The sequence below is a fragment of the Amblyomma maculatum genome, chromosome 10 (genome assembly GCF_055883805.1).
Source record: "Amblyomma maculatum isolate TAMU_Amacu chromosome 10, ASM5588380v1, whole genome shotgun sequence".
Lineage (NCBI taxonomy): Eukaryota > Metazoa > Arthropoda > Arachnida > Ixodida > Ixodidae > Amblyomma > Amblyomma maculatum.
In genome coordinates, this window is record NC_139353.1 from 137,550,847 (window position 1) to 137,564,305 (window position 13,459).

General features: G+C 44.9%; 1 protein-coding gene and 1 long non-coding RNA gene across 4 annotated transcripts in view; one reads left to right on the top strand and one right to left on the bottom strand.

The window, feature by feature from the left end:
• LOC146177535 (uncharacterized) overlaps positions 1–13,459 on the top strand; it is a 201,798-nt gene that overhangs the window by 7,884 nt on the left and 180,455 nt on the right. The window lies entirely within an intron of this gene.
• LOC146177536 (uncharacterized) lies at positions 653–13,389 on the bottom strand. Its single transcript, XM_084580754.1, has 5 exons — positions 13,158–13,389; positions 12,077–12,159; positions 7,947–8,123; positions 5,714–5,900; positions 653–762 (listed from the first exon to the last, which is right to left on the bottom strand). Exons 1-5 carry the CDS (start codon positions 13,387–13,389, stop codon positions 653–655), a joined length of 789 nt encoding a protein of 262 aa, XP_084436880.1.

A 13,459-nucleotide genomic window follows, 5' to 3' on the forward strand; every position in this document is an offset into this window, starting at 1 on the left:
CGGTCGGCCGTGGGGAATCTTTACGACCTCACCATTTACAACGTGGATGTAGTCACGCTCGATGAATCTTTGCTCAAAGTGCAACTCACATAGCACCAATGTCTTCTCCAGGGGTTTGTCTGCTCGTGGAATCGCCCGCTGCCACACTTTGAGCCTTTGGTCGTGCCTTTCTTCCTAGCGGAGACGTACCCTGAAGTGCAGCCGGGGGACGTTTTTCTTAGGACGTTTTTCCATTGCCACGCTTGCACTTATGGCACGTTAAGGCTATGCTGCACAAACGAAATCATAATCGATAGCACACAAACGCTCAGACCAGCCTTAAAGAATGGCGCACACAGCCAGTCAACCACAGGAAAGTGATTCGGCCGGTGCAGGACGGTAGGGAGGAGAGATCTAAGTTGCAGCACGCGCGCCACCTGTCGCTAGCATGAATGACTGCGACAGCCTTTAGCATGCGCGGGCCGGCGCGATGCTCTCACCTCCCTATCTAGCCACCATACCTTTACCTTTCTCATCCGATTTTGACGTAGGTATAATAGTGACTTTTCAGAAAAAGGGATGCAGGCAATAATCTCGAAAGCATAGTAATACTTTAGCAAAAAGCATGGGAAAATATGCAAGTAAATTCCTGTCACGATTTTTTTTATTACATTCAAATTTCGCGTCCTTTCTTCAGTGCTGACGCCGCGTTGTTGCATTTGCGGCGCAAGAAGGATCGCACGGCCGACTCCGTGATGCCACTATATTTCGTCATGATGTGGACTGAAAAAGAAAACAATCATAAAGTAAATGAGGCTCAAGCAAAATAATATTGCGACAAATGTGGCAGCAAAATTTATGTAAAGAAAAAAAAGAGGTATGAATAGACAGTACAATACTTGAACAGCCCAATGTTGGTCTGATGAGCTATGGTGCACTACAGTCGAATCCCACTAAATGCAATTCATGGGACCAGCGGAAAATTTTGTTCAGGTGGAGCTTTGTTGTAATAAGACATGGCCTGAACATTCTAAATTGGACTTGATAGCTAGTGAACATAAACACACTTTTAGTGCGTAGCTCTACTAGCTGCAATGGCGGATTTCACCTATGCCTGTCCGAAGCCGCTCTCTCTCTGCCCGTCTCGCCGTGAACTTCAGGGGAAAGAGAAGGTGGTGACGCCCACATTACTAGACTTAACAGTGAGGGGGCGGAGCGGCCGCACAGATCAAACCAGTGGGAGAGTGCGGCGTGCTACAGTTGCGGACACCGCGGCCGTCATTGGGCAGCGTTGTGCAAGCGTGAGTTACTCCGAACTGAGCAGTCGTGTGTTGCTCGTGTGTCCTCGACCTCGACATCTCTCAACTTGCATCAGTCACTCCTCAGCTTTCACGGCCAGCAGACGTGCACGCGCGCTGCTCCCTGAACCTCGGCTCCGAGCCGCTCTCCGCATTGTGAAATAGCTTGTGCTTACCTCCTCGCCTTAACTGGCGCGCTTGCGGCGCATTTTCCTGCTCTTTGATTACCTTTCTTCGCCCTGGAGACCTTTCACCGCTCGGAAAGTGTTGATGCAGAAACTATGGAGCATCTGTACTGCTCATTCCCTACATTCTCCTCAAATCTCTCTTTCTCCCCCGCTTTGATCCTACCCCAGACCTCTCAGACGTAGAGCAGTGCATTCCAAAGAGGGATGCAATACACTGTGCCTGTTTTCGCTCATTTGTAATAAGATCCACTGAACATGCTGTAAGGAAAGCTGAGGACGCAGCTGCATCGCGCGTTTGCTTAGTGTCCCAATGGACGACCATCTGGCACTGTGGCGCAGGTTCGCCGTGCTCGACGTGCTGAAGTACAACGGTTACGAAGACAGCGGGCATGCGACTCTACTGATTCTGATACTGCAGCTAAATGGCGCAAGAACCTAGAAGCAGAAGCAGGAATAAGCAGTGCTACGCAGCTATTTTGCATTTGCATAACTATGCAAATTGGCTGTATTTTTTTTTTCACATGTATTTAAAAGCACCCTGCTTTCGTCTTGGTGAGTCCTGCTTTAAAACCATACAGCGTCAGGGTATTTTATTTTGGACGGGGGTCTCCTGTGCTCTAAGGCCATTGTGGGTTAAATGAGTTGCATGCACTCTGAAATCGATGGTTTGGGCCAGAGGCCACATATGCAGTTGCTCCGATTCTTATAACGTTTTACTGTGCACGGTGTGTAGATACCAGTGATGTTTCGTTCTGTTTCTGTCATTTACACAGTGGCGCCGTGCACCAGAAAGGGAAAGGAAGCTGACACAATGCTTGCCTGCAGCGCAAAAGCAAGCTCATTTACAGTGGCAGCACAATCCAACTGACATGCTGTCCATCCGTGTTGGGCGCTGGATGATTGCTGCGCACCACTTGCTCGCTGCCGCTAGACCTATCTCCATACTGAAGCAGCAACTTCACTACAAAAGTGCTTTTAAGCTAGCTGCTGCTTATGAAATGTCCGATTTAATTGCCTGTCACGGAAGCAGTAATGTAGCATTAAAATCAACATAAAATTAATTTCCATGACACCTCCATTAGCAAAATAGCCGTAAGGTGACTTGCTCTAAGAGGCGTGGTTCGCAAGCACGGAGTTCGAGCCGAGTCCTCTGGCAGTTGCACACCGGATCGCATCCTTGCTGCTTCATAGTGAAGCTGCTGCTTCAGTGTGGAGATAGGCCTAGAGGAACTGAGCAAGTGGCATGCAACAATCCTCCAGCGCCCAGCGCAGAGATGGACAGCATGTCAGTTGAATCATGCTGCCAACGTAAATAGGTTTGCTTTTGTGCCGGAGGCAAGGAACGAGTTAGCATTCATTGTGCCCACATGGCTGCTCATCAAGTCTGATTCTGTGGGGGTGCAGAGCTAATGAAATTGCAAACTGACTGCAGTAGCCATTTTTTGGGGGGGAAATAGAGATCAACATATTTGGATCCAAAAAGAAAAGTCGGCCACTGTCACATAAAAATTTTGTAAAGCAGAACTTTGGTCCCGAAATTGTTTGTTGTGGGAGGGATAATTCCATCGCTTTGTAAATGGCCGAATTTTTCTTTAAAGCAGCTTTCATTGTAACAGAATTCGACTGTAATGCCCAACAATGTAGATAACCACTGTTAGCAGTGCTGTATGACAGTGGTATGAGATACTTGAGCACACTGCACAGCAATAGTTATTAACGCATATATGCCTGAACTTGGGGAAATTAAGAAAAGTGATTTATTTTCCCGTAATAATTGTTTCTGTAGCCTCAGAAAGGAGAATCAACCTTTTATTCAAGAAAAACATTTTTCGAACTGTGTTTTTGTAGCCGTCCTACATATAGGACACTAGGCACATATGCTACTCCTTTGAGTGATACAGTTTGAAGCATTTGACATGGACTCCGATGTCGCATTTTTCACAGCGTGTGGTGGTCTTCCCATGGCAAAGAGCACATCTGTTTGCTTGTCTTGTGGAATCACTGTGTGGTCAATGCGGTCAAATCGGCTTTGGGCTTCCAGTAAAGATTGCCGGCTTTTTCCAAGCAATGGCTTGGTTCCATAACTCTTCATGTATGACATCGCTATCATCCTTCGAAAAGAGAGCAGCTCTGTTTTGTTTGTTCCCATTCTGTATAACTGGAATGCATTATTCACACATGCATCAACCAGATACGTCAAGAGTGAAGAATACCACTTCTTTCTTTTAATGGCTATGCGGTACTTGGAAATATTTTGGTCTAGTCTATCAACTCCTCCCATGTTGCCATTATACCTCGAAATCAAGAATGGCTGCTCCACCGTGACTTTGGACCTGTTCTCTCTCGAATATATTTTTACCATTTGCGTTGGTTCGACCCCGTGAGCATTTGAGACATTGGTCACTGTGCTGTTGACCTTCCAGCGACATACAATAATTCCAGATTCAGCGTCGACTCTGTAATCGTAGAAACCTTGAGTCTTATCATTTCTGTGTGAGGATGGGACAGTTTTCTATTCGGTTATCCCGCACGGTGCCTGTGCACTTGACACCCATTGACGAAAGCATTCTAACAAGTTTCAGACTTGAAAAGAAGTTGTCAAAGAAAACATGAAAACAGTAATCAAGCTTTTCTTTCATCCTGGACACTATTTCTGTAACAACAGATCCTCCGAGACCAAGCTTGTTTTTGTTACCCGCATTTACGCCATACTTCCCTTGATAGGGCTCAACAGAGAGCAAATATCCCAATGGGGTGCAAACGCACCACAATTTATAGCCAAACCTGATTGGTTTGCCTTTCATAAACTGCTTGCATCCATGCTTTTCGAAGTACTCGCACATGCTTTCATCACTGCTGAAGCAGTCTAGTAATGGAGCATACAACAGAGACCGTTCATTCAAGAGACTGAACAGTGGTCGCAGTTTTGTGAGTTTGTCTTCTTGTACTAAGTTGTTGTCAGCCACATGTAGGTTTGTGAAAATGGCTTCAAATCGGTCACGCCTCATTGAGTTCGCGACGAGTTCATTATGAGAATCACGCGAGTTTTCCCACAACATGCGACGCCTTGGAACCGGCACATAGCCACTGAGAAGCAGAATGCCGAGAAAACATCTCATCTCACCTGCGTTCACGTTCAACAACCGATTCTTCTGTTGTGCATAGGTGTTGGTGTTTTCAACAAGCAGGTTGATGACTTCATCGAAAAATTTTTCAAATGCCTCTATTGGAGTTAGCGGTGCTCCTTCAGCAAAGTCTGAATCACACGAATGGCCAGTTTGGAAACTCGCATTCAAGTCGCGTTTATTCCACTTGACACGTCGTTTCTGTTGCTTAGCTGGTGGCTCCTGGTCGTTCTCATCCTCACTTGACTCGGAACAAGTGTCCACAACTTAAGCACGAAGAGTGCTCCCTGGCAGATGGTCCATGCTGGTGCCTTCTTCATCACCGCTTTCTTCATCTGTCACTGCCGCCGCGTGATTTTCGGGCGGAAGAATGGCCACCGTAGACGGTACATCTTCCCCAGCGTCAATCTGGTTTAGAACATCGTTGAGCGTTTGTGGACCTCTTCTGTGGTAAAATGAGCTGCAGGGAATCTCTTCACTGCGAATGGAAAAAAAAAGTTTCTACTGTACGCCTATATGTATTTTATACGCTACTTCAAAGCTAAGCGCGCGACGCATCGCGTGTTCCAGAGTGACACAACGACGACCCCTGATCTGCCTAGCGTCCTACATATAGGACACCGCTGTTTGACAGACCGGAAGCAAAACAATTTTGCATATACCACAATGATATCGTTTACTCAGGAATAACTGAGAAAACTCTCAACAACATCAAAAATTGTTCGGATTTATATTACTTACTTCTTCTTCCCCGGCATGACGTTCATCGAAGCTCTCGCGGAACCACAATTTTGAGACTGCATGCACGTGGTGAGCTGTGTTCCCACGATAATCAAGACTTGCACGCGAGAAGGGTAGGGCCTCAGTAACACCCTCTAGGGGGCGCTAGCTTTTTTACAAAAAATATGTTCGAGTTATTTATAAAATTTTCACCGTCCTACATATAGGACACTAGGCATATATGTCAGAAGAGTGAAATGCCTATCCAGGTTGCAACAGGCGGGAGTAGGAATCAACCAAACTTATAGAGCAGTACAAGCAGCTGCTCCAAGCTAGCTGCCACTAATATGCAGGGTATGATTTTAAAAGGTGCCCATATCGCAAAAATAACACTCATACGCACCAATAATATCATCCATGGCTTCCTTCTCAAGGATTTGCTTTTCCGTTTCGGAGCCCTTGAGGCAAGAGTTGGCCAGCACATCACAGCCAAACACCATGCCGGCCAACTCTTGTGTGTAAATGGAAGTCTGCAGATTCTCCAGCCTCACCATTCTGACGGCCGGAATGGTGGTAGAGCCAAACTTGAACTATGACAAAAGAAAAAAAAAAAACATAAGACAGCTTATTCATTTGGTAACCGTTGTGCAATATGTAAGCTTCCCTAATAAGAAATATGAGAGGACCGAACAGAGGCTTCCACTTCCCAGAAGTACTTTTTTCTTCGTTGCCTAATTCTATTTATTAGTAAATTTGATGGGCTTCTTTCTCCTGCAATTACTGTTTGTTTATTGTTTATTTCAGTAGCTCTTTCATGCCTTCAGTCACAACTAAAAGATATGCCTTTGTTATTACATTCTAAAGGGGAGCTTAGGGTCTGAGATTTCAAACTTGTCTTTCTCAGGTAGGCACTGAAGGGTGCTCCTGGCCAACATGCCTAAACAATAGAAAATATATATGTGGATAAAAGTTCTGCATAGCTTCACTGAGCAAATGCATCCCTTAGCTACAGCACCATTGAAAATTGAAATGCAGCCCCGTTGATGCACACCTAAAACGTTAAATGACAACCCCTCTGTAAAAATGCATTATGTTTACCTGTTAATGTATGTCAACTGTAAACTTAGATGCGTCATGATATGATCTAGCAACAAATTGGAATTTCACATTGGAGCTGCTAGGCCCGACATTATTATGCCCCCCCCCCCCCCCCCCTCTTCCCGGCAGTGATAATCATACTGGAGCAACATGCGTGATGTCATGAACCAACAACAGCATGCTTGCTGCAAAACTGGGCGTGCAATCACGGCCAGTCAGGGGCAGAGGAAGCGCATAGATGGAGCTAAACTAATGGTATATATTTTTTTCGGCTAGCTATTTCAGAGAACTCCAAGAGGCAACAGTACACTTGACTGGACGAAATCTAGCGCTCTGACTGCACTTGGCTTACCCTGTGCGACCGCTCACCCCCCGCTCTAGAGTCGGGGCACTCAAGACTTTCTTCTCAGTGGTTGGGGCCTGTTATGGCACTCTGTCCCAAAGATTCCAGCCCAGCGTTGGCACAGCAATAATTACAACAAAGTGATTGCCAGTGGCAGGCAGCGAAGTGGCGGTGAGATAATTTTTTTCATGTTCTTCTACTCAACTTCTACACGAAGTAACACTTCTGTACAGATTAAAAATAATTTACCCTGTATGCAGCCAGGAAGATTTCTCTGAATCTGTGCAGAAACTGGAAAAAGATGGCATTTACAGCCACCCATTTTCACTATGTCACATTCGGCAAATATTCCATGTAGGAGGGCCACTGCTGCTAGTTGGGCAGTTAAAAAAAATCTGTAAACTGCCTTAGTCTCTCATGAAACAAATCAGCTTTGAGGCCAATTTTTACTAAAGACCGACACCGACACATAATAATTTGGGAAGCATAGCACGGGAAAAATGGAAACTGAGAAAAGCACAGGACTAGCGCTAACTTTCAACACTGTGTTTTTTGTAGAAACAGGGCATATAAATACATATCTGATTCTGTTGAGGGAAAGAGGGGCATAAAAAATTAACAAGCATGCAATATCTCATCATCCTAAGAATTCAAGCTCTTTCCTTGATAGCACTACGGATGGCCTGCTGATACATTGCTCTCCTGCACATGCTATCTCGGCCGCTTCCTGGATCAACTTCTTGTCAGGTCATTGCAGTGCCAGATACAAAATGACTTTTATCTAGCAAGGAACGGCAAGGTGGTTTTGCTTTGCATTTTTTACAGTGGGCCGTCAGACGGCCGTCCGTGGCAATGTTGCCCACTTTATTGTCGTGCTCTTGGAGGCACATATACAAACATCTACCCGTTTAGTCTATGTAGTGCCTACCACATGAAAGCAGAATTTTGTAGACAACCCCCTCCGCAGGGCACCTAAGGATTTTTATGTTTAACTCTGCATTCAGGTTTTCGCGTTCATGTGGGCCAGGTCTTTTTGCATATACTCAAAAGCGTTCTTGCTGCCGTATATACCAATTTGACGCCAGAAAGTTGCCCTACCTTCCTTTGACTGTGGGAAAGCTTATCCAGGTAGGGCACCACACGTATATCACAGGTAGCAAAAAAGCGCCTTTTTTTCTGCTGCCTCAGCTCTGGCCTCCGCTGCTTCTGCCCTCTCCCTAAGAACCATCGTTTCTTCTTCGGCAGTCTTGCATCTCTCCATTGCTGCAGCAGCCTTGGCTTCTGCAAGCTTCAGCTTGCTTTCAGCCTCCCCATCATAGCAGCCTGGCTCTGCGCCGCCATCCACAGTCTTTGTAGATGTACCGGGCTGATCCTGCACTCAGGTTCATAATTTACCATAAGAGCAGTAATGGTTTAAATGAACTTTCAAGTGCTATAAGCTGCCTTGTTCTTAAGAGACATTGTCTATAAGGAATGAATGTTTGGCGTAGAGACATGGCATGTAGGGCCTACTCTGTTGAACTATTCCGTAAAATTGTATACCTGAATATGATCAAGGCATGAATTTATGGCGAGACGAGGTTTGCATTCTCTCACAACCTCCGGTAACCAATAAATAACTGAACTGCCACATACACACCTGCCACAAAGCAGGCTTCAGACAGACATGCAAACACATAACAGCTAAATGCAGAAAATTACCATTAAAAGTGCACTAAAATGAGATTCCATCCGCGAATAACATGACTAAGAAGCACTTCCGAAACCACTATTAGCACCACACAGCATGCTCGTGACTGTAAATTTCGCCAAGCTGAGACAGCGCACTCTTCAAACGGCCATCCAGTGGATTCGTAACACAGACAGCTCCAAAATCAATTTTGGGCTGTCAGCAGCCCAAAATTCGAAGCAGTGGTGGAGAAGGCTGGGATATGCATTGAAAAACCAGCGAATCAAGTCCTCCACATGCACCACAGTAACCAAGCGATCTCATCAAAAAGTGCATAATTAGGCGGTTTGATTTGATGCCCTCTTTTTGAAACACCCAGCTGCAGAATTAACGTCCTTTCCCATTTACAAAACTAATGACGATAACAAGCGAGTGATTACCACGGATAGCAGGGGCTCTCAGATCATTATGCACTATCTGACATTTAAGTGCCAGGTCTTAACGATTGTAGATAAAGCATTCCTTTGTATAGTAAATACAATTAGGAAGAATTTGACTGGTTATGAAGCCCTTCAATATTGCTTGGTGTTTTTGTAGCGAGAGCTACACTAGGCTGGTAGAAGCACATTTTGCGGAGCCAGGCAGGGGCCACTACTGCGCATGCGCTGTTACCATGGCAACTAGCCACTGCACTCGCTACCGGAAGGAGGAAGGTAGTTTCCACCTTGCTGATGTGCGTGCAGCTGCTGAGAGCTGATCGAGTAGAGCAGGAAAGCGTCTGCCGGCATCGTGTGCCCCGGGCATGAAAGTGGATTTTTTCTAGAATGCCAATCAATTTTTATGCATTCAACGAAACACTGGTTGTGTTCGATGCAGTGCTCGGTCGCCTGCAGCCATAGCTTTCGCTCCACATTCGATTCAGCAGTGTTGAAGCCCTCTAATTCTTGAAGACGATGACAGTCAAATTTTTTAAAACAGGTTATGCACAGATAATTCTTCTGACTACTCTGAAATAACCAAAAACACATAACGAACACAAACATTTCTGTCTGATTCGTCTCTCAGGCGCCGTAAGATCCTGTCCTCGAGTGTCCTTCCGCTTGCCGTGTTTCTAATATGCAGTAAGAAACACACTATAAAGCATGAAACATGACAACACCATAAAACATGAAAAAATGAGGTTTAACCGTCTAAAAACCAAAAAAGAATATAAAGCTGTTTCCAAGCTCTGAACAAAAACAGCAGTCACCTAACTAGCAGAGCTCGTAAAGGAGTACAGGCATCTAATTTTCCAGTACACAGGGTTCTCCCCATGATGGGCAGCAGTGGTTTTGCCACTCATCTTCATGCTAACTGCCCACCTTTCCATCCATCCACCCACCACTGTCCATCTCTCAAGCTTCAAGTTTGCTATACTACGCGACAACTTCCTGTGACTATATATCTTTTCTCCTACATTCATGTGCTTCCGCTGCTCTTTGAGTATGCCAAGTTCATCAGAACCATTTACACAGCTGCCCCCACCCCCCCCTCCTCCCCACCTCTCACGGGTCCTAAATGTCCACCTCAAGATTTTCTGGAGAGAACCCTGTTTGTGCATATTTTCTGTCTGTAACGATGCATAAGGCATAAGTATACATAGATTGTCATGTCGTATTCGTCTATGATTGCTAAATAACTTATAAATCAAATTTATTTCTCATGCTGTTTCGGTTTCGATAGCCGAAAGGCGGCTGTAATGTCTGAGTGATGGTCGGGCTTTGTAAGGCATGAAAAAGCTATCATGCAGTCATATATTCACTGCTTTGTCATCTTCTTTTATTAGCGCTAAACCTAGCCTGACTCAATAGCTGGAATGGCAATGAATGAAGCAACAGCAATTATATTACAATATTATCTTAACACAACTTTGGTAGAAGCATGGTTAAACCAAAGCAGCACGAGGGAAAAATTTGATTTCTAATTCATCATCATCATCATCAGCCTGATTATACCCACTGCAGGGCGAAGGCCTCTCCCATATTTCTCCACTTAACCCGGTTCTGTGCTAGCTGCATCCACTTGACCCCTGCGAACTTCTTAATCTCATCCGCCCACCTAACTTTCTGCCGCCCCCTGCTACGCTTTCCTTCCCTTGGAATCCAGTTTGTTACCCTCAGCGACCATCGGTTATCCTCTCTTCGCACCACATGTCCTGCCCATGTCCATTTCTTCTTCTTAATTTCTACTAGAATGTCGGTAACTTGAGTTATTTCTCTGACCCACTCTGCACGCTTTCTATCTCTTAATGTTACCCCTACCATTTTTCGTTCCATAGCCCTCTGGGTTGTCCTCAACTTAAGTAGAACTCTCTTGGTTAGCCTCCACGTTTCAGCCCCATAGGTGAGTACAAGCAAGATGCAACTGTTGTATACTTTCCTCTTGAGCGATACCGGTAAGCTGCTAGTCATAATCTGCGAGTGCTTGCCAAATGCGCTCCATCCCAATCGTATTCTTCTTGTTATTTCCTTTTTGTGGTCCGGATCTGCGGTTACTACCTGTCCTAAGTAGACATATTCGCCTACTACTTCCAGTATTTCGCTACCTAATGTAAACTGCTGTTCCTTCCCGAGGCTGTTGAACATTACCTTAGTCTTCTGCATATTGATTTTCAAGCCTACCTTTCTACTTTTCCTGTCTAGGTCATCAATCATTATTTGCAGTTCATCTCCCGAGTTACTTAGCAAGGCAATGTCATCAGCAAATCGCAGATTACTGAGGTGTTCTCCATCTACCCTTATCCCTAACTGCTCCCATTCCAAGTCTCTGAATACTTCCTCTAAACAAGCTGTGAATAGTACTGGGAAGATTGTGTCTCCTTGCCTAACACCTTTCTTTATGGGAATTTTGTTACTTTCTTTATGCAGAACTATGGTTGCTGTACAGCCACTATATATATCTTCCAGCACTTTCACATACGGCTCGTCTACCCCCTGATTTTGCAATTTGAAGCGGAATAGGGAAGTGATCCATGCATATTGTTGTCTTATGCATTGCTGCAAAGAAGGAAGCATGCCACCAAAATTAGGTGTCTACACTTCTTTAAGGAATTTCTGAGAAGGTTAGTGTAATGAAACGATGCAATTTAAGACATATTTTAAGGATGTAGTTTCAGTATCTAGCTGTGACACTCCAAGACTAGTGAAAGCTTAGCATCAACAGTGTGGCAATAATTCATGCCACGAAGCTGGCCATCAGGGGCATTTTATTTTGTTGGTCTACTGCATGTAAAAATAGAAAACACTGAAAATAGGTGTTCAAAACTTATTAAAACAACATTCAGAACTTTCAAGTAAGTGTTCTGACCCATCTCCCATTTCCAAAGTGCACTGGAGCTGGTAGTTGCATGTAGGGTTTGTGACCACACAAAACAGGATTTCCAGCTCAGACTTCTGCTGACAGAGTTCACTGCTGACTTGAATTGGCTTAATGGCATAACTTCAACACATTTCTTAATAACCTGCAAACCTGGTTAATTTCTGCCTCTGCCTTGGAGTAGATACCTTCTACTAGTTTTATGCTGTTGCCAAGAATGAACACATCTAAAAAACAATGCACTCAATTTTCATATGATCATGGCCAACAGCACGTGGATGGAAGGAACAGATGACACAAACCTTGGCATTGGAACTCTTCTGCTCCACTGTGGCCGTTTCGTTGAGCATCTCATTCAGTAAGCGTTCCAGCTCGCTGCGAATAGCTAACAAGGACAAATATATTTTAGTGGACACTACGAAAATTATCTTTGTTTCACTCTACTCATGGATTTCCTCTTTTCGCCATTCACATGACATATAGTTCAAACTCAGGCTCTCACTGCTGACTGAACACCACAAAAGGTACAGCACAACTCTCACAGTGTGATATTGTATGCACAAGATGGTTATAATTATTACAGGAAATTGCATATGACGAGCACACTCCTTCCTCAGATAATTTATTTTCTCCAAACATTGTTTGGTGAACTGCACAGTAGAACACATGTCAAATCACGTTTATATTTAGCACGCATAAGTACCTTCCTCTGCGATTTAGAAGTGTGAAATCGGTTCAGCTGGAATTAACATCTTTGCAAGTACCAATTCTCACTACCATGAACTGTTTCCAAAATATTTACAGTAGTTTTTTTTCCCCCATATGTCGTTTGTTAAATTCTCGGAAATACGGCCGTTCACAGCCAAAAAGCAAACGGATAGAGGAGAAGCACAGAACTTTCAGATTTTCTACGATAGCAGATTGTCACTTCCCACAGAGCACAACAGCTCAACGTAAACAACAAACAATATTTGTTTCCACGGACAGCACAGGAATGGGGTCCAGAAACATTTTAGTCTCCATTAATTTCTGCTCTGTAATAAACTCACGCACGCGCATACCCAAGGCACACGTGTACAGCTGGAAGCAATATCTGCGGGAACACAGCAGCGTGTAGACCCCGCGCTTGATAAAGCGTTGCCACTGGCAGATGACAGTAGGTGACATTAGGGATATGCTGGAAAATGTAGCTGGGCAAGCTTTATTTGCATGCACCTTTACCAGCTTTAACGCTGATTCGTTGACAGCGCTTTGCGAAGCGCAGAGGCCGCGCGCGCACGTGTTCCCTCGTGTTGCTCCCATGGCAAAATGACAGCGTCTCCGTACCGCTGAAAGCGTACGGCTTCTACACCTACAGGAAATACAGTGAAAGGCAATACTTACGGCTGAACTTGACGACTTGGGCGGCGAGGAGCGTAGACGTGCCGGTTGCCCGCCCCCTCTTATCTTCATCCGGCCACCAGACCTTCACCCAATTTCCCTTCTGCGAGGGACCACTATATTCCGGCCACAATTTTGAGCTGTGCTTCACTATAGGGTCGTAGCCTTTAATCATATTCACTGATCCCACAGAAAGGGATTCATCAGGGAATTGAAATAACGCAAATTTGTCCATTGTGTACGCTCAGACAGAAAAAGGCTAAGTACACTCTAAGACTGTTCTGACCAGCAAAGATGGCGATGCT

Coding starts and splice junctions, on each gene's coding strand:
- LOC146177536 (XM_084580754.1), bottom strand. CDS start 13,389: ATGGACAAATTTGCGTTATTTCAATTCCCTGATGAATCCCTTTCTGTG. Junction 8,124..12,076: donor AGAAGAGTTCCAATGCCAAG/GTTTGTGTCATC, acceptor ACCTGAGTGCAG/GATCAGCCCGGTACATCTAC. Junction 763..5,713: donor AGCCATGGATGATATTATTG/GTGCGTATGAGT, acceptor TTTCTTTTTCAG/TCCACATCATGACGAAATAT.